At 45.2% G+C, this 21,284-nt stretch overlaps 2 protein-coding genes across 2 annotated transcripts in view; one reads left to right on the plus strand and one right to left on the minus strand.

Moving 5' to 3' along the window:
• LOC124191138 (putative fatty acyl-CoA reductase CG5065) overlaps positions 1-21,284 on the minus strand; it is a 49,642-nt gene that overhangs the window by 22,843 nt on the left and 5,515 nt on the right. Inside the window, exon 2 of the mRNA XM_046584152.1 lies at positions 63-285. The gene's annotated coding sequence lies outside the window, so the exon portion shown is untranslated. The remainder of the gene's footprint in view (positions 1-62; positions 286-21,284) is intronic.
• Positions 5,155-21,201, plus strand: LOC124191136 (protein O-mannosyl-transferase TMTC2-like). Its single transcript, XM_046584149.1, has 10 exons — positions 5,155-5,662; positions 10,644-10,801; positions 11,412-12,337; positions 13,660-14,371; positions 15,712-15,826; positions 16,741-16,826; positions 18,354-18,604; positions 19,000-19,230; positions 19,638-19,901; positions 19,974-21,201. Exons 1-10 carry the CDS (start codon positions 5,571-5,573, stop codon positions 20,223-20,225), a joined length of 3,087 nt encoding a protein of 1,028 aa, XP_046440105.1. The 5' UTR covers positions 5,155-5,570; the 3' UTR covers positions 20,226-21,201.

Raw genomic sequence — 21,284 nt, forward strand, 5'->3', positions numbered from 1 at the left:
TTTTTGTTTATATATAAAACTGAAGAGACAAAAGAAGAGATCAATAACGTATCGGGACTTACACTTTTGTTTGTCCGGGGGGGCTGTGTGTGTGGAGAGACAAAAATCGTCATTCACCGTTTGTATTGTGATGCCAAGAAGTTAATGGCCTCCACTGCCGGCCACTCCCTCGTCCTATTTTTTCACGGGCCTATCATTCGTGCATCCATCGAATCCATCGGCCCCTTTAGCGCGGACATGGTCTCCTTTTTTTCCCGATTGTACGCCGACGACGAATAGTCGCAACTAAATAAATAAATAAATGCATTTCTTTATGTTTATCCACTGGCAACAAACAAGATTCCTGCTAGCGCGCACACACACACACACACATTTATTCCCCATGTGTATTGCGTTTGCTCGGCTCTAGTTGTGTACTACACGAGAGAAAACACATACACAAGAGTCGGAGGAGTCTAGTACGAAATGCCTTTCAGTCTATAAAGCAAAGGGCGGCGTGGTCTTAATAGAGTTGAGTATGGCGCGCCGAGCTGTGGAGCATAGCGTCACCGAGCTGGATAAGATGGATGGGATTGAGACGGCGGCACGCGACCTTATCTTCATCATCGAGTTGGACAATCACACACCAATGGGCGTACCACACACACACAAATATATACGGCCAACATCGACTCGACTACTACATCAATATTAAGTAGTACACTACTATATTCTTATACACTAATGGACGTGCCTGACGTCGGGCCCATCGCATATAGTAGAGACCCAATGATTCAATCAAAAGTCAATAACGTCGCCGCGACCTTCTCCGTTCAGTCACAGTTTTTTCTTTTTATGGTTGACGGGAATTTGGCATCAACTTGTGGTGTGCAATTGGCGTACATTTACGATTCGACATGGGGAAAAATCACGTCGTTTTCGTTTCGGGCCAAAGTTTTCGGCGGGAAAAAAAAACACGAACAAGAAAAAAAGTTGCCCAAAAAACCTGTGCGAAATGTTTTAGTAGAAAAAGGAAAAAGTAGCGCACGAGTCAAAAATAGATGATCGATTTCGAATCTGTTTCCTCTCCTCCTGGGCAACCATTCGTGACTATATATTGAAAGCACTAGAAGACCTTTCAGACTGAAAACCCCCACATCGATTTCGTTACAAAAGACTTTCTCCGATGCCATTAAACTCTGTACACACAAGCCAAACGCGAAACTGGAGAGAGACACACACTCTCACTGCGTGTGTCATCACAGTCTGGACGTGAAAGGTGCCAGAGCAGAGTCCAGGGATATATGTGCACACAGGGATGAGTTTGGACGATGTGTCGTTGTGAGTCCGACACGGATTTTCACTCTGCGACAAACAGGGGACCCAACACGGCGCCGTTAAATCCCTTTTGCTCTAGACACATCACTCGGGGAGATAAAATGGGAGACCAAACGTCCGTCGTAGATATCTTAGCCATGCACTATACGATTCTATCCTGTTATTTGTAGTATATTCAAATGCCTATAGTGCACTCTCGGCCAACCGAAATGTGTTTTAGAAAACACGGCGTCTGTCGTGATATCATCATTCTTTTTGGCGGTAGATTTGAAAACAATGGATACATTTAATCGGACAGAATAAATGTCTTGATCGGAAAGATTCATTCGATAGAGTGAAGATACCATCAACTACGATGTAACACGATCGCTTTTCTTGGCTGGACATATCCGTTCAAATATACTAGGATTCAAACTTCCGGGGGGAAGTCTCTCTTAGTGATTTATTCATTTTATTCGCTTTTATTTTCGATTGAAAAAAAAAAGGACAACATTTCAATCTTTTTTCCATGGGGTCTCCGGATATATGAATGCGGATGACCGGATGGATGTGGGGGGGGGGGGGGCAACAAGAGCAGCCGCTGGAACCATTTGTACAAAAGGGTTTGCGCTTTTCTTTCCCATAGTATATATATTCTCGGAAGTTGGATATCTGGACAAGTGCATTTTTTGAGCAAAGGAGAGACTAGAAAAGAGAAGATGAAAGGCCATTGATAACAACGGAACAAAAAAAAAGGAGTAGCTATAAAGTTCGTGAAAAAAGGCGGGGCCGTCAAAAAAAATTCGACTATAAAAGTTTTTTGATGAAAGAAAGAATGAAGAAAATCGTTGAAGCAAGTGGCATCCATATATACACATGTGAATGCGTAGAGTGTGTGTGTTGATGTCTCTCTCTCTCCCGAGAAGGGATTGATGATTCTTCCGTGGGAAGAAAAGAAGGTAAGCGGCTTTGCAGGCGTTTCAAAGCCAACACGAGAGAAGTGTGCAGAGAGATAGACGAGCATCTTAGAGAGAGAGCGAGACACACATCACGCAAGAAAAGACACACACACCAAAGTTAGCACTGTCGACTTCTCATCGCCATCCTAGCTTCGTAATCCTCATTGAAAATCAAGGCCCAGTGAGCACACAAAAGTCATCGGCACACACACACACATCTAGCAGCTATAGAGCACTCGGATGGAATCGCCCCTGCAATCATTATCCCACCTTCTCATCTCTTTTCCGGCTAAAGTTAGAAGATCGTCAATATCTGCGCTCATTGGAAGCGACGAGTCAGACGGCGGCGGCGACAGCGGCTTATGTCTCCATCTCATGTTCGTTTAACACAAAAAAGAAAATGTCCATTTGATATTTGCGACATTGCGACAGAGTCTACGGAGCTAAAAAAATTAAAGTTGCGACATGCTGAAATGATCAACGACTATTAGCTCGTGTCTGCCTCGACTTGGAAACGAATTCGAAGCCTTTTTCCAACTCAATTTCATTTAAAATCGCACCTCAACTTGTTTTACATTCAAATTAAATCGAGGAAAGCCACGGAAATGGTCACACAAATGAAAAAAAAAAGTGGGAAAAGATGTTATTGATTTTGTTGCTGGAGCCTATCAACATTTTGGGAGATGACGCAAAAAGTTAAATCAAACTATCTTCATCATCTCTTTTTCATATTAAAAGGAAAAGTGGAGGTTCTGGGGGCCCGTCATCTCATTGGAAGAAGAAATGAGGTCCTCAAAGCTTTCCGGTTTGCCCGTAGGGAAAAGAAAAACCTCGCGAGGAACCAAGAAACGCGACGTATAAAAGGGGCCAGACGTATAGTGGGTCACAAAAAAACAATTGGATCTCGTCAAGCGATTCGTTTTAATTGTTTTGATGGGGAAACAAACGTCAAGAAAAAGAAGAAGAAAAAAGAGAAGACGACGCGGACAGAGATGGAAGACAAGTTGGGAGAAGACGTTCCTCAAGAGAGAGAATTATGACAGCAGCAGTTGGGGAAGAAAAAGTAAAAGAAAAAAAAAAGACAAGTGGGCACTCTTGTAGATGAAGCAGCGCCATGTCGCTCCTCCCATCCCACACACCCTGGGAACACACGCATAAGCCAACACAAACTACATCAGTAATGGCTCTCCATCTCTTTTCTCTAGCGTCCTTATACTATGTTATATAGCCCAGTAGATATGTTTTTATATATATAGTATATATCCTATAGCGGTATATAGATCTATATAAATCCAAAGATAATCTCAGACCGGGCCCTCCAACACGTCATTGTTATAGAACCAGACTCTCTTCTCTCTCTCTTTCTCTGCAAAGAAACTCGGCCAAACTTTGTTGTTGCAAACTTTTTTTTTTCTTTCCCAGGCATGTGGGGACACTAGGAACCGATGCAATTACAGCGCCATCAGTGGGCCGTCACAGTCTACAACATAAAACACACATATTGTGTCCGCATTTTATTGGATGTGATTCGACGTAGAGTTGAGCGGGAGAAAAGGAGGGACCCGTTCAAAAGACTCTGGCCCCCCCCCCCCCATAAGGTATACAGAGCAAGGATCGCGTACCGGTACTCAAACAGCTAATGGTGGTTTCCTCCCGGTACGTGCACTGGTTTCAATTCATCCAAGAGGAAAACGAAATGTACCAGGGAAAAAAGGAGCCGAGAGCGAGTTGATTAGTCACAAGACTCGCGTGCGTTTCCGTTCAAGTTGCCAGACATCTCAACTTCACTTTTTAATGGGGGGGAGAACGTACGTACGAGAAGAGTGGCAGAGGCTCTCACTTGACTTTTGTCCTCTCTTCTTCTTCTTCTCGGTACTCGAATCAAACATTTTCTGTGCTGAATATAAAAGATAATTAGAATCATCAAGAAACGTATTTTTCTTTTAGAATAACCGACTATACCGCGCGCGCTGACCTAATTCATTCACCCCTTTTTTCTTTTTTAAAAACATTAAAAAAACAAAAGCAAACCTCAATTAGCAGCTCCAGTTGTACATGGTGCAGTGCTAAATTAAGGATTTCCAGTCGAGTAGAGCTCACTGGGATTGCATCTCGTTGCTAGCGATGAAAAATAAGTTGAAGCCCTTATTCGCAGGCCGATGACTTGTTCAACTTTTCATGGAATGCGACGAGAGTGCATCCAACGAGATAAAACGTAGAGACTGTTACAATCAGTTTCCAAGAGAGAAATTTCTTTTGACAGTATGAAACAAAGTGACAGTTTCGCAGTCGGTCTCTTTTCTCTTATTTCGGGGCAGCTTGTATGGCAGAGAGCAGAGCCGAGTCTCCGGCGGATAGAAGCGATAAAATGCGACACGCCAACAAAAAAACAAAAAGAAAAAAGTGTCAAAGAGGCGGGAACTACAAAACGGTGCGCAGCAAAGACACAACGTGCAACACAAAGAGGAGGAGGAGCTACTTTGTTATAGTTAAAATTTTTTATCAAAGTTGATTTGCAAAGTGATGCATTTAGAGTCATATACTTCGGAAAACTCAATCCACCGAATTTAGATAGGCTGGAAAGGATTAGAGTTCCATCAGAAAATTACAAATAGCAAAGGGGGTAGGTTGGAGCAGCAGCTAAATTCGCATTAAGTATCGAGTTGGGTTCTGGTAAAGTTGTCTAAGCTGTTTGATATCTGTCAAGCTGTTCCGGGTACGTTCTTGCTCTGCCTGTGCCTTATCCTTTCCATGATATTATGTGTTATAAGCGCAAAAGCGACGTTGCCGCATCATCTCATCCGACGATAGGGAGGGGGGAGGAGACAGCTAGAGGAGGGACGAATGGCAGTGCCACTACTACTACTACGACTACTACTACCACCATGCGTTTATACATCAGGAGCCGACAGGAGTTCGAACCAGTCCAGTCGGCTGGAGGGTAGCGCGCAATCCGCATGCCCCCCACTCTTGTTCCTTCATAACCCCTAAGTCCAGTCGTCCCTAGGTTCTAGTCATCATCGAATTTTGACATTCGATGCGTGGTTTTTTGGTCTTAGTCGTCTGGAAATCTCTCCTTTTTTTCTCCAAATTACCGCCAATGTCGCATCAAACGGACGAATAAAGTGGAATCGGTCCGTCGCTGGAATCGGGCGACGGCACAGTCCCGGCAGGCAGTCACCAATGGATTTACATTTACAGCCTTTTTGGGCTGCTGTGATGTGTGACAGTGAATAAACACACAATTAGCCGACGACGATTGCCCAAGAAAAAAATTCCCGGAAAACAAAACAAAAAACCTAATAATCAGAGGAAATGGAGAAGAGGATTCCGGGCCTCGTTTGTTGCCTAGTGGCCGCCTTGGTCTTCGCCAACACGTGGCAAGGCGATTTCGTCTACGACGACAGGTGGGTGTTGCACCGCCGACGTCTTGTTTTTTTTTTTCTGTTCATTTTCGCCTGCCTGTTTACCCTTTGACCATTTTTCTGTCCACACAACTTTGTTGGCTTGACCATTTCATAATTTTATCGACAAAATTCCAACCCAAGTCGCCAACAAATGCGGGAAAATGTCCAGTGGTTTCTTTCGTGATGGTCGTTTCTATTTCCTTCAAATAAATACGCAATTGATTTTGGCATTTTGAAATAGTCGCTGGGAAATGTAGGCCTTAACATGTCAAAAGCCAGAAGAAGCACCTGGTCTTGTTCTCAAATTCCCCTAGCTGCTTTCTTCTTTTATTTATTTTTTTCTTTTCTGTCTCATTGATCGGCCGGCCAGTTGTTAGTTGTACACGCGAAACTTTGTGAGAATCAAGTCGAACGACAGCGGACGACTCTGTGAGTGCTGCATGTGCACAGTTGTTACAATGAGAGACTGACGTAGTGCCTCGAGGACTGCGTCTACCCAGCAGAAAGACAAAGTCATGGCGCAGCAGCGACTTTAATAGAAAAGAGATAAGGTGTATAGAGAGAGAAGCAATCCCTCAACAACAACAACAAAGAGAAACGGAAAGAGCCTTGAGCTCATCACAAAAACAAGAGAAACCGGGCGACAGGGCAAGGAATTGATTCCTGCCCCAGAACGGAAATGCTTTGTTCCATATTTGATACATATAGCAGACGTATATAATGCACCAATTCTTGGACTTGGTCACATCCACCCCCTCGCTTTCCATAGAAAAGATTGAATCACGATGAAATTGAATTTCATCAAACTAGATGGTAAAAAACATTTTCAAAATTCCAATTCCCGAAAAAAAAAATTGTTGGTAATGCGGGCCATATCATTCGACTTCTAATTATAGCCAATAGCCGTCCCATCTTTCATCCCCCCCATGCGCCGCCTTGTCAAAGAGTCCCAACTTTGATAGCGGCGGCATATTTGAACTTGGGTTTCGTTTCAATCAACAAACTACACACACACAAATCGTTTGACTACAAGAGTAGACGTCACGCTGTTAAATGAGTGGGCGGTTGGAAATGTGTGTTCCGTGTGAAAATAAAGAACGAGGTGCTGATGATGAACGTCTATTCACTCGACACTTGCACCCGCCAACACGCTCCATCTGCTCCCGACACCTTTTCACACCCCCGGAGATGTTTCCAGCTCCTCTCTCGCATGTTGCGTCGAATGAATAAACACACAGAGGGAAATAGAGCCGGCCCCGTTTCTTATACACACACACATGGAGCAGGATGTTGACAGGTCCGTAAAGAAGATCACCAACTGAGTTTGCCCACTAAATAAATCAAAAGCAGACGGAGGCAGCAGCAGCAGCAGCTGACCTTCAAAATAAGAAAAGCGGAAATTTTCTCCGCACGAATCTCTTAAGAGAGTAGAAGCGGCGCAAACAGTTTTCTCCTCCAACAAGTCAGGAAATGAACAAAAATATAAAAAAACGTCTATTGGAGAAAGTGAGAGAGAGACGTCAGCCCAGTCTGCATGGCCGTGACACATTCAGTTAACGAACAAAACCGTTTCTCTCTCGAAAAGTTGGGGCGGCAGACGTCCCGGGCTATACCAAAACGGATGAGGGGGAAATGGAAAACAACGACAACAAAATCAATTGAATCCCCTGGCAGGCGGCAGCGGCAGCCGTGAGCAAAGAGAGTTTCATCCAGGAGGGGGGCGACGACGAACTACACAATTTAGATATAAAATAATCGGCACTACTACCCAGGTCTTTCTACATGTACCACATAACGTCGTCGTCGTCCATATGGAGACTCTCTCTTTTCACATAGTTTACTGCATACATAGCCTACAGGAAAGCATTCAATATCCGCCCGGCGGTTTGTTATTATATAACGCGCCCACATATAGTAGAAGACGGGAGTATAAGAGCTAGGGAACAACTTGCTGCGTCATTTATTTACTGTGTGCTGCAGCTCCGACAGTTTGGCCGCTGAAACAGTCACGGTTTGTATGCCATAGACATAAATTCAAGCCCAAGCCGACATTTTGAGCGATCCCTTTCCTCGTTTTGATTGGATTTTCACGTAAATGAAGCGGCCCCGGGGTATTTAGATTGGACCTTGTGCTTTTCAATCTCTTTCGTGGCGGGGAGTTAATAGACTTGTGCGGCGGCGACGACGACCAATACTGATTAAAGGAGGACAGGTGATGGCGAAACGTCAGCGCCAAGTTGTTGCCACTATCAGGTTTCCTTTTCTTCTTCACCAACGATTGAGAATTGGGAATAGAAAACAAAAATGTGAGAGAAGAGAAGAGAAAAAAAAAATCTATAAAGACAAACTTTGTTGGCTTCTCCTCAATCGAAAGGAGCCAAACTATCGATTTTGGCGTTTAGCTTTCTCATTTCAGTGTGCGCTGCTATACGGCCGGAATGAAACAGACAGACGTCTCCATATAGAGTTGAATGGAGAGAGAGAGAGAGAGAGGCAATAGCCTATAAATAACGCGTAGAAATAGAAACAATCTCTTCTTCTTTTTTTTTCGAGAACCAATAAAAACAAAGGAGAAAGTCGTCCATGATTAAACAGCAGAGGCATCCAATATGAAAGAGAAAAAATGTTTTAGAGAATCCTATATACAGCACATTTACATAGATTCTCTTCCCGTATGTGCCAGTCGTTCCTGGAATCTTTCCAGTCCCATATACAGGAAGAAGGCAATATCTATCCATTTGATTGAATACATATCTTTCTTGTCTCTTTTCCGACTCGATTTCATTTTTCTTTTTTTTTCCTAGGCTACTATACAGCGGAGGGATGATAGTATATGTGGGAGAGATCCAATATCAATTTGATTAGAGTTTCGCGCCGGCTGTTGGGGCGGGGGTAGCCTAGTAGATGTGTATTACTGCAACCAAATTCAATTTCAAGGAGGAACTCGGCAGCAGCATCTCAAATGCCTCTCTTGTCACCCAGGAGATTTTGGTGGAAAAAAATGAGAGAAGAGCGGAGAAGAGGCAAAAGAGAAAAGGGGTCGTCGTGCGGCGGCAGCGTCTCATCATTCCTGGCGGAGTGGTATTAATATCATATCCAATATCCGATTAGTTATGCGCAACTGAACTATCGGGACATGCACAGCCCCCCACAACCCCGAAACGAAGACTAGTATATCAATTTCTGCTCCCAGAGACAATTTGGCGTCAAATTAAAAAAAAGAAAAAAAAAAAAGACATAAAATCGAAAGTAATTATGTCAAGCGCCAAAAAAACCTTTTTTTTAACAAATTCAACTTCAAGTTACATAGGGCTTTTTTACTTTATCTCCCGTCTAAAGAAGCGTCAATCATCTTGTCGTTATTTTGAGCCGGACGTTGGCCATTCAACAGATGATGGACACGTCCATTCGATAAGGAGGATATGTCTAAGGGGTGCAATCTAAGCAGAATTTCACGTAGACTGACGGTGTATATAATGGCCGAGTTAATGGAACACACGGCCTATAGAAAAGTGGAGAGGTACTCGATACGATAAAACGACGACGCACGAAGCTTTCAATTTCCAATGCTTTCCCACTCTCGTAAAGATCAATCGTTTCTCCCTCCCTATCTCTCCCCCCTACAACAACAATCCACTGACGACGCCGTGAGTCATCATGCGCTTATAAATAAATACAGTAGAGATAGATCGTTCCTTTTCAAAATGATCCCTAACCCCCCTCGTCCTCATCTATCCCCCACCCCTTCGTTATTTTAACCAGCACGGAGAGGGTGGAAGACCGGCGGGTTTTTCGGTTAGGAAGGGAGTGGGGAGACACTTTATCTGATCTCATTTAAAACGCCAGTTTCCTGCTCAATTTATTTCTGGCTGGTCCAAGCGCATAATAACCGAGAGATTGGATGTATAGTTTAGATGCTACAACCACTACCGGTTTAGTTTCTTCGAAAACTTCCCCCCACCCTCACCAATCTTGCAGTCTGAGGTAAACTGATCGGCTTCGGCTAAAACTATTGGAAGAGGACTTCATCTAGATTTATAAGGGGGGCGCCATTAAAACGAGACCAAATCCCATCCTACGCAGCAACAACCGGCAATGGCTCCTGTAGCATCATTTCCCCTCTCACAGCTGTACTCTTTTGTTAATTAGAATTTATCAAAGCCAATGTGTGTGTGTGTATACATATTCGACCCGCACTAGAGCAGCCATGAAGTATCGATCGATCCCCCCCCCCCCCCCCACTTTTGTGAGATTGCAATCGCTAATACCTCCCACGTATATATATATACTTCCCTTTAATATCCCCCAAAGTTTGTGCACCCACAACAAACTGCTGGGGGAAAAACTACCACGTCTAAGAAACAAACATAAAACCTCGTTAGTATTGACATTGTCATCATCCGCATCATCAAACAAAAACCAGACACAAATCATTGTTCATTGTGTCGAGTTTTCAAAATCGAAAGTTACGAGAGTTGATGATTTGGACCCAAAAGTTTGGCGGAAGAAAAAGTTGAGCAATAACTTCGGAGGAGGAAGCAAAAAAAAAAATCTTTCCACCTTGTTAAAGAAATAACACGCGTAAGATTTAACAAGCAGAAATTCTGCGAGTATAAGCAAACGAGGCCGGAATAACTTTCGACTGTAAAACAAGACGAAATTGGTTGATCCGTTCGGAGCAACATTTAATGGGCGCATAAAGTAGCGAGTCTTCAAAGAGGGGAAAAAAAAGAAGGAAAAGTTACTACTTAACTGCATGGATACTTATACCATGTATATATATGTGTGTAGAGAGAATATATACATGTACCTTTACCGAACAAGTTTTACGATAGGAAAGGTTGTAAACCGGGCGGGACAAAAGAGTCGAATCGCCTATCGTATACTAGTCGCAGTTATATTGCGATAACTTCTCTACTACCTTGTTAAAGACACAAATGATGACGTTACATTTCTTTTTCTTTTCCTGCCTGTATAACAGTCGAGCCATCGTCAGCAATGAGGATCTCCGTCCGTCTTCGTCGTGGATGGATTTGTGGAGCCACGATTTTTGGGGCACTCCGCTGGATCACGCCGGATCGCATCAATCGTGGCGACCTCTCTGCGTTCTCTCTTTCCGTCTTAACTACTTCTGGTCAGGTACAGTACACACGCCAAAGTTTCTCATAAAAGATTCTCATCTTTATTATCTTTCAACGAGTTAGGGGAGGGGGGGGAGGATCAACGGGAAAAAAGTTGCTGATTTTTTTATGGTGCTTAATCGTCCGTCCATCGGGTCCCGACACGCAAGTCGAACGACTGTGTGATTGCACACGGCAGGGAGGGGGGAGAAAAAATAAAAACAAATGTGCGTGGTGTTGGTCGAGAGGAGATTAGCGCCATCACATGATTCAATTTTCGAGAAAATGGGGCGACTTATTTCGTCCATGTTGCATGAAACACCATCTGGGGCGATGCATGAATGATTGAGTCAACTAAAGTCCATTCTTTTTTCTTTCCCCCCTCCCGTGTAACGAACGATCCTTTTCAAATATTCAAGAGTGCCAGTAGAGAGAGAGAAACAGACAAACGATCGGTGCGCACAGCAAGAAAGATCGAAGAGATAAGAGGCACGATCGCAGCCGGAATAAGCTCGGCTGATCAATCGTTAACGAGAGCAACTTAAAGCCAGAGTCTCTCTCTCTCTCTTTTATACGTACTTGATGAACCAATATTAAACAGCTGTTCAATATTTGATCCCACCAAACAGGATTAAGCCCAAAGAGCTATCATTTAGTCAACATCGTCCTGCACTCGATGGTGACACTCTGCTTCACTTTGCTGGCGCGGCCACTCATCCGCCGGGCGTGGATCCGCTGGATCGTCAGCCTGGCTTTCGCCGTCCACCCGATCCACTGCGAAGCCGTGGCGTCGCTAGTCGGCAGGGCCGAACTAGGAGCGGCGCTCCACACTCTGGTGGCCTTATTGGCCTATCGAGCCCATCTCAAAGCCAGAGGAAAACGACGACGACGAACTAAAGAAACGACGACGACAATAATAAAAGAAGATGACGACGATGATGATGATGAAGAAGAAGCAGAAGAAGAGAGAAGAATAGGAAAGAAAAGGAGAAGATTCGAGTCTTTGATGGAATCGACGACTCGAGCGCACCGGAATCCTTTCGAGAACCGACAAAGCCTACTGTCACTATTCATCCGGCGGGTCACCATCTGTTGCTGTTGGTCGGATCCCCTCAAGAAAATCCAATATCGAGTCACGTCACTTACGTCGTCGTCGTTGTCGTCCACGTCCAATAACGGTCAGAAACCCAACCGACAACAGGGCGGTCATCATCATCAACAACTAGACGACGAGGACGGCGATGAATTCGAAAGAAATCGATGGCGCAACGACAAAAAGAAAAAGAAGAAGAAAAAGTTGGACGACCTGCAGCAGCAGCAGCAGCAGCAGCAGCAGCACAATGGACCAACAGATGGAAGGAAAAACTGTGCTGGCGCTTATCTTTGGGCGTCGCTAACGGCCGCCGGATCGGCTATTTTGTGGAAAGAAACGGGAATGGTGGCCATCCCTCTCTGCGCCGTCATGGAGCTCATCCAGCAATTCCGAGTCGGTTATCGTCCCGAGACACCTAGCAACCGTCAGCCGAGCGATCGTAGCAACCGCCATCATGTTCAGGTAAAGGCAATCATCCTTTTACTGATTGTTGTCCAATATATATATAAAAATCTTTTCTCTCTCGCTCACGGGATATCTCACGGGAGAAGCGCACCGAAAAACCTAATACGTTTTCTTACGCCATCACCTATGACGATCCATTTTGACCGTTGCCGGGGATTAGTCGTCAGGAAGAATGTATTGGTTCATTGTCGATCGATGGGCACAAAAGTCAAAGCCCGGTCAAAGCTTAGTCAAAAATATCTTCTCTCTTTTATTATTGCGTCGAATGTTTTTGAAAAGAAACTTTTTTTATTTTCTCTCATTTCCGATTCGGAGAAAACCGACTAAAGGTCAAAGCCACAATGCTACGGTCCACATTTTTTCGGGCCGGATTTTATATTTATTTGTTCCTCCATTCTTTCATCGACAATCTATCACGAGAGAGCGGCGTGTGAATGGAATCGAAATGAACCCTTGAACGGTGGCGCGTAGTTGCCATCAAGCCCCGCCCATACCCGGATGGAATGGAAAAGAAAAAACTAAAACGAACGACTGGATAAAATGAATGCTTTCAAACTGATTGGAAAATAAGTAAAAGTAGAGCGCCGTCTGCTACTGCTGCTGCTGCTGCTGGTTCGAGTGGGAGAGAGAATATATACTCGGGGGGTGGTTTGAGAAAGAGAAAGGTGGGGTGGCAGGGAGGGAATCGATCTCGCGTTAACTCGGAAAACTACTTCGTCCTCATCAAGGATTCAACAAGAGAATAGAAGTAGTTGTTTGCTTTAGAGCTGCTGCTGGAGCTGCTGCTGCTACTGTTGGCTATACTGCCCTGCCACGTCCAAACCCTAACTTTTTCGACCCGACACTTTCGCACGCTTTCAACGTTTTCTCTTCAGTGTGTGTGCGTGTGTGTGTCTATATTCGTGCGTGCAGACAGTCCCTCACTGATTTATTGAGTGGAAAGTTGCTAATCGAATCCAAGTTTGAGAATATGACAAACAAACAAGAAAATTTCCCTTGCAAAAATACAATAAAACAGGGCGTGGCCGTCATTGGGTTATGATTCGGATACGTGTTACGCAATACCGCGCCACGGTTCCCATCCACGCGCGGCGCTGATTGTTTTTTTTTCGGACAACAAATCAAACAACAACAAAAGTGCGACGCAATTAAGGAAAACAAACACTCGGCTCCCGATCGCCAATGGCAACATAATTGATTCGTGGAATTTTCAATCGAAAGCTTGTCAATCTTATGAAAATCAATAACGTCGTCGTCGTTATCGTCGTTTTAGTTTGTTGCCGGAAATTGATTTTTCGCCTCTTTTTTTTACCGATTAGGAAAACAAGAAATCGAGCTGCTCCGCTTTCGGAAGCCTGGCCCTGCTGGGAGCCGTTTGGGCCGTCCAGATAGGAGTGCGAATGTACATGCTGGGTGGCACGACGGCATCACTTCCTTGGTTCGCGGCCGCCGACAATCCCGTTTCGCGCGACGCCTCGCTACTGACCCGCACCTTAACCTTTCTCCACCTGCCGGCCTTCAATTTCGGGTTGCTCCTCTGGCCGGCATGGCTCAGCTTCGACTGGTCTATGGATGCTGTTCCGCCCATCAGCCGACTGAGCGACCCCCGAAACCTGGCAACTTTCCTCTTTTACGCAGGACTGGCCGTCCTGGCGGGCAAATGGCTGAAAACTATCCAACAGCAAGGCGGGTGTCTGCACAAAAACCAACAGCTGACTGCAACAGCATTGTCCTTGCTCGTCTTGCCGTTCCTTCCGGCCTCTAATCTCTTCTTCTACGTCGGCTTCGTCGTGGCCGAACGAGTCCTGTACATGCCTTCCATTGGCTTCTGCCTACTCCTGGCAGCTGGCCTGGAAAAGATGACTGACCTGTCGAAAAAACACACAACCGGCAAGCTCGTCCCATTGGCCATCAAAATGTGTTTCGCTTCGACTTTGATCCTCTGGTCGCTGCGGACATTTCAGCGAAACGGCGACTGGTCCAACGAGGAACAGCTTTACCGTTCCGGCATTCCCATCAATCCTGCCAAAGGTAATTAACTGCTCCCCCCCTTCATTCCTCCTCTTTATCACTAATTAATGGGGGATGAGAACGTTCGTATACCAAAACATAACTCTCGAGGAAAAACCAAGTTCTTTTTTTTAAGTATCGATCAGTTTGCTGACTGCACTGCAAAGCCGATAAAAAAAAGGGCATAAGAGCAGCTGGGGAACAATAGATGGATGGACCATTGGGAGTAAAAACTTGGGAGAATGTAGAGACTGGACTGCGATGAAAAGCCCAAACAACAAAAGGAATAACCAAAGAATAAGGCCAGCCTTGTTTTTTTGTGTATAGACACTAGATAAAGCTCGGTTGAATCGAACAGTGTTGTGTCCAGTGGGCCTATACAGTAGAATTGTTTGTTTTTTTGTCCAGCTCTTCCCGAGTGGGCCTTCCATCTGTTTATTATCAACACTGGGCAGCAGCCAGTGCAGAAGCCGTCAAAGGGGTGCTGCTGCTGCTGCTGCCACCAGAGATAAAAATGTGAAAAACTTTTATTTGCGACTCCTTATTTTTGTGATGAGATTGGGACGGACGGATTACGTGAACTGGAAACTGGAGAAGGGGATCAGTAGAATGAAGGGAATAAGGAATGGTTAGCCTGGGCGAGAGACAGACAATGACGTTTAATTACACCAGCTGAAGCTGCTGGCTGCTGTTTTTATTATATAGTCCACCCTCTCTCTGTGTGTGGATGAGCGCAATCCCATCAACAACAACTGCGAGAGCCAGACAAGGAGTCAACGCAAAGCTGAGCTCCTTACTATATGCTTCTGCGAGGTCATCATGTGTAAAAAAAAAAAGGGTTCGCTCCTATATAAGGAGAACAAGAGAAGTGAATATCCTGCTCACGCCAGCAGCGCCAGGAATTTTCAATTAAACACCACCACTACCCGGACCAGGAATAAGCGAGCGCAGAGACATAGTGGTGGAGAGCGAGAAGCCAACGCCGGCTGACTCGGCATTCATTGTCAAACCCTATAGCCCCGTATAACAGCACCCTAAAACCCCCCTCCTTTAGGGTTTGCAGGCGCCCAGCAGAGCGCTTGAGAGCTCTAAACGAACAAACAGCTCCAAGTCAAACTTGGACTACAACAACTATCACTACTACAACGAACAACCAGTACACGACGACCTCCTGCTGTTTTATATGGCTCCCTACTACTATTATGTCCCGCCGCGCTCCTTATTGGACTCCTAGCGTTCCGCTCCTCTTTTGTCTTCGATTCATCCAATAATTTCGCACAATTAAAATGTCGACAAGACTAAAACTTTTTTTTTTGTTTGTCCTGAACTTAAATTCGATATTTTTTTAAATTTTCTCACAGCTTACGGGAATTTGGCGGCCATTTTGGCACGGGAGCATCGGCAAACAGAAGCGGAGCACGCCTACCGTCAGGCCTTGGCCCACCGGCCAAACATGGCAGAGACTCACTTCAATTTGTAAGTGATGACAGATCCTCTTCTCATTATTGAAAACTGTTATTAAAGCTATTCACCTAGAGAGTCTCATCAAGGTTCAAACATTCCGTGTACGTCCGCCCATCCTGTCTAGTCCTCCCGTAAATTAATTCAACAGCGCCTCTAGTAGTAGTATAGGACTGGCAGAGAGAGAGAGAGACTCCCAAAAGTTAATTATTTCATGAATAAAGAAAAAGCCATCATTTCGATTTCGGGAGACGACTTTGCGTGTCTCCCAGTTGTGAATACATGGACCTACGCCCTTTTGTCCTTGCCATCCATACTGTGCGCCCCACTATAACTTCAATATTACAGACACACTCACTCACGCCCTAATGTCAAGAAGAGGCGAGGTCGAGTTCAATCAACACAAGTCATCTGATCCATTTGGATAGAGCCAGAAATAAAAAAAAAATTGGGCCCGACAGACATGACGTTTTGACAGATGTACACAGCAGACCCAAAGAAAAAGACAAAAGAAGAACAAGGAAACAAAGATCCATCTTTCCAGACTCCCTGTCATGACTGCTGGGTTCTTCTTCCTATCTACTTTATATAAAGGCTAGCAGCTCCCATCTACGCTAGATATTGGCTCAGCTGTTTTCCTCAGTTGACAATAAGGCCTGGAGGGAAACATCAGATATAACAAAAAAAAAATAAAAGACAAAAGGCTTTTTCCATGTAAGAGCATCGAGTCCACTTTTTTTTTCCTGCCAAGTTGAGATGTCAAAATTCGACGCACGTCCTTCGAATATCCTAAACGAAATGAGGGAAACAAAAAGGGAGGAACTACCCAAAAGTGTCAAAGACAAAAGGGAGAAAAAGTCGAATCGAGACAAAATGCAATTTCACGTGCCTGTCTAACATTTCGTGTGACGTTTGATGTGATGTGACAGGGCACTACTGCTGCAGAGCCAAGGGAGGCATCAAGAGGCATCGTCCAGCTACCTACAGTCCATCCATTATCGACCCAATCTAGCGGGTAAGTCGATTGTCCGCCTTTTCTCTTTTCATCCATTTTCTCCTTCCATCTCTCCTCTATATTATACTTCAGCTCCATTCTCCTTTTTCAATCTATCGATACTTGATTACATTTGGTGCACAGACAATCGCATTTGTTTGATACAGTAGAGAGGCCTGCGACATTATATATCGACAAGAGTCAACGCCCACCATCTCAAAATGGGCAACTACATAATCGATCTCTCCCCGACTGGTCGCTGTAGAAAACACTCACTCCAATGAGCTTTCTCGGCGATCCTACACGTGTACTACCAGCTAGCCGACATCGTTTGTTAGGCGGTTAGGAGCACCAGGAGGCGATGGTTGTGGCTGTGCTGATGGTCATGATTTATTGCCTACATAATATAGGCCGATGCCCCCACGAGTTCGCCATTTTCCTCAACGCACGCCCGCGTGTAATAAGACAAAGTTATACCCAACGAGATGTGGAAACTGCACCGAATTTCCCAAGGATCAAAAGAGACGGGCGGGGCGGCGGCGGCGGCCCGGCTCTAATGGAACGGGGATAGTCAAGAATGAACAGGACCGAGAAATAACGACAACAAGACCCGAATGCCAATTTATTCCGAAACTGGAGACGCGCAAAAGGCGCAAAAGCAAGGAGCACTCGAGGGAGCCTACGGCAGCCTCCTCCATGTAGTAATGATATTCCTGCAGGACCTACTACATAACCTGTACATCGTACATTCCGCCAGCAGAGTTTGATCTTTGATCTGCCGCCAGTCGCCGAGAAATGATAGGAACAGGCGCTGTAGTAGTATTGAACACGGCGCTTTTTGTTTGTCAAACGATCCGCCACACTCGCGCGCGATAAGCCCCCCTCCACACACTTTTCCCCTTTCACTCGTCGAATAATTCGATTGCGGGGCTGCGTAGGAGATATAAAATGAGCGAGGGGAGGTGCGTGCTGGCTCGGTCCAACCCGAGTGGCCGAATAAAAAGATCATTCGATAATGCAAGGGGGGGCATAACAAAACAGAAAACCAGCGGCCTAACGTCCCAGTAATCCCCAATAGGTTCGGGTTCTTTGGATTCAAACAAACACCACAATCACCTCATGTAAGCTTTCAACAACACACATATCCCCTATTCTCTTTGTTGCTATCTTCCCTTTTGATTTGTCAGTGGGATATTTTGACTGGGGGGCATGTAGAACCACAAGGGAACCTCGCCAAGTTTTTTTATACGTGCACAAACCAAAACAGGGAAAAAAAAACTAGATCAAATCCTCGTAACTTTTTTTCCTCTTTTATCCAAGAGAGCGATATTTGAATAGCCTCGAGGAGAACTTAATGGTTTGGGTTTGTTTACCCCAACCAAACTGCGATTCCCGACACAAAATAACAAGCCCAGCAACGTCGAGACGCTCACGGTTCTCCTTTGATGCACTCACTCGCCTTGTTATGTTACCTTAAGTGGAAACGGAATGCATTATATGGTGGGGGCTTATCTTATCTGAAAAAACCTTTCTATTCTTATTCTATAGCGGCCTATCTCAATTTGGGATTGTTGTTGAGCAAACAACCAGGGCAATACGACCAGGCCGTTCACTGGTTGAGCGCTTGCTCCCAATTGGACGGCTCGGGAGTTCGAGATCCGCAAGCTCACCGGCACAGCCAGATTCAAGCGCTCGTCAGTTGGGGTCAATTGGAGCTGGCCAGAGGTCATCCGGAAACATCCATTCAGCTCTACAAGCAAGCGCTACGTCGCTGGCCCACCAGCGTCCAGCAATTCCAGGTATTGCCAGTCACTTTCTCTCACACACAACCTTTCGATAGACGCCAGTCCGTTCACCGATCGATGAACGGATGGCCGTCATCATCATCATCAAACCTATCCATCCACGCGCATGAATGTAGACAGACATAGAGAGTTTGGTGGAAGGGGGGGGGGGGGGTCGTCGTTGCCGGATCAATCCGGCCGTAATGGAACGTATATACCGAGAGTACGAGAAGCCTCTCTCTCTCTCCCTGGGCTCTCGTTTGCTACGCTTGACAAAACTCTTGAATAATGCATCCAAGAGATCCTCAATACGCACATAGGCCGTCAGTCCCCATTAGCGTACACGACACCCACCCCCCCACGAAATGTCAAGAAATCATTTCAAATGGCTTTTTGTTTGTTCCGTCTAGTTGGTCTATCACTCGCTGGCCGAAGCCTACCAATCGACCGGCAATTACCTGGAAAGTGAGAGATGGTTCAGGACGGCCGTCGATCAAGTTCAAGAATCCAGACAACAGCAACACAAGAAACAGCACAAGAGAATGGCGACAGTGTCCAGCAGAGTCCAGCAGCAGCAGCAGCCGACCAGATCCGATCAAGTGGCAGCCCATTTGACCTACGCCCGTTTCCTGGCCAAAAACGTAAGTGGATCTCATCACTCCTTCATTATCCCGCTCCCTCATCTGCACGTTTATGTGCGTCACTTCTCCGTTCCGCCGTTTCCTTCCGGACGACCCCCCTCTTCCACTTCTCCCATTTTTATTTTGTATTTCCCTGAGCGAGCGCGTGTGATCGAGTATTGATTTATTCATCGCCGGACCGTCTACTAGCGAGGCGAAATAGATATGAAAATCCCGAGAGAGAAAGAGAAAAACAAAAGGCACGCGAGCCACTGACCCGCGACTGAAGTTTCACGAGTTCTTGATTCAGACGTCAGAATAGCTGCAACTGTCACGGCAGAAACAGAAATACACGCCGGGAAAAGAAATTGAAACTGACTGCGTTCGTGTTTCCTTTTTGTATTTTTCTCTCCTATATATACATGCAGGCCAGCCGTCACGACGAGGCTGAGCAATTGTTTCGACAGGCACAGCTCATGGCTCCCACCGATCCAGCAGTCTACATGTTCACTGGCCAATTCCTGTTGGAAGCCTCACGACCGCGTGAAGCGGCCGAATCATTCGTCCGGGCGGCCCATCTAGCGCCGGCCGATTTCGAGGCCGTCTTCAACGCAGCTACGACGCTCAGAGAAGTCAAAGAACTCGACAGGGCCGAAATGTTTTACCGACAGGCCGTCCAGCTGAGACCCCACGTGAGTTTTTGATTTCATTTGATCATTGGAAATGTCCTAGAGCTCCCGCATTTCGTTCTTTTTCGTCGATAGGACGTGACCGTGTACCGCAACCTGGGTGCCCTGTTGCACATCAAGGGCCAATGGCGCGAGGCTGAAGACAATTACCAATTGGCCCTTCGTTTGGTGCCCGACGACCGCATCACGCTGACCAACCTCAATCGACTTCACCAGCTACTGGCCGGCAGAAACAAGAGTCAACAGTCCAGCAGTTCCAATATCAGCAACAATTCCAGTCCGGTGTCGGCATCGACACAAGGACCACCTACTACGACCGAATCCTGATGATTTGATCAACTCGACTATTAACTATAGCACGGCTATTTAGGCGTGAAAGAAGAAAAAACAAAAACCCTAGTCCAACTGTTTCTTAATGGGAATGTTGAAAAACCTAATCTGAATGGTAGAGATAAGGACAGTAAAAAAACAAAAACAAAAAAACATTCAACGTGATTACCAACAAACTAATTATGTAAGTCCTTCTTCACTGTAAAGTGTGTGTGTGTGTATGTATCATATGTCTGATCGATTTCCCCTCTCCCTTTCTCCCCCCTAACTCTCCGCTGCGTGCCTTTTCTTTTCGTTACCGGTATAGTAGAAGTTCATTTATGGAATCTGATTGTGCAGACAATGTGGTGGAGTACGCCACATGAGTCACGATTTAAAACGCACACAAACAACAGACCCCCACCCCCCATTCAATTTTGAAAAAAAATATATATATATTAAATTTACATTTCAATTATTTCCCACCAAAGAATAACCAATTGGCCCAAATCCCTTCCTGGAATGAAATTTGAAAAAATTGTACCACGAATGCAAACCAACTCTAGAAAATTCCTCCCGCTTTTTCCAGAAAAGCAAAAGAAAAAAGAAAAATTAATTTTCTGTTTTGACTAAAAATTTCATGCGTGATGATGTGTTTGAAAACTTTTATTTTATTTTGGTTTGCGATCGAGTGGGAGGGAAAAACTTCAAGGTGCGCAAGCGCGATGTTGTTTTGGCAAACATCATCGTGAATGTATAGTCGCAAAAGAGACACGATAAAAAGAATCTTGCCCGAGAAACGTCAAGCCCAGCGTGATGAACGCGGGGTAAATGTATAGACATTATTATCATTATTGTATAAAAACAAATCAAGAGAGAAAGAAAATGTCGAGAAAAGTTACGGATATTGGTTGTGTGTGTGTTTGTATAACACTGTTGTGAAAAACCGAATAGAAAACGGCTGTTGGACGGACAATATATATTGATGACTGTATGACTGTGTTCCCACTCTTTCACAACATCAGCAACCGATCGATCGACCAATCAGGAGAAGAAAAAAAAAAACTCATATCAAAA

This window comes from Daphnia pulex, chromosome 3 (assembly GCF_021134715.1).
Source record: "Daphnia pulex isolate KAP4 chromosome 3, ASM2113471v1".
NCBI lineage: Eukaryota > Metazoa > Arthropoda > Branchiopoda > Diplostraca > Daphniidae > Daphnia > Daphnia pulex.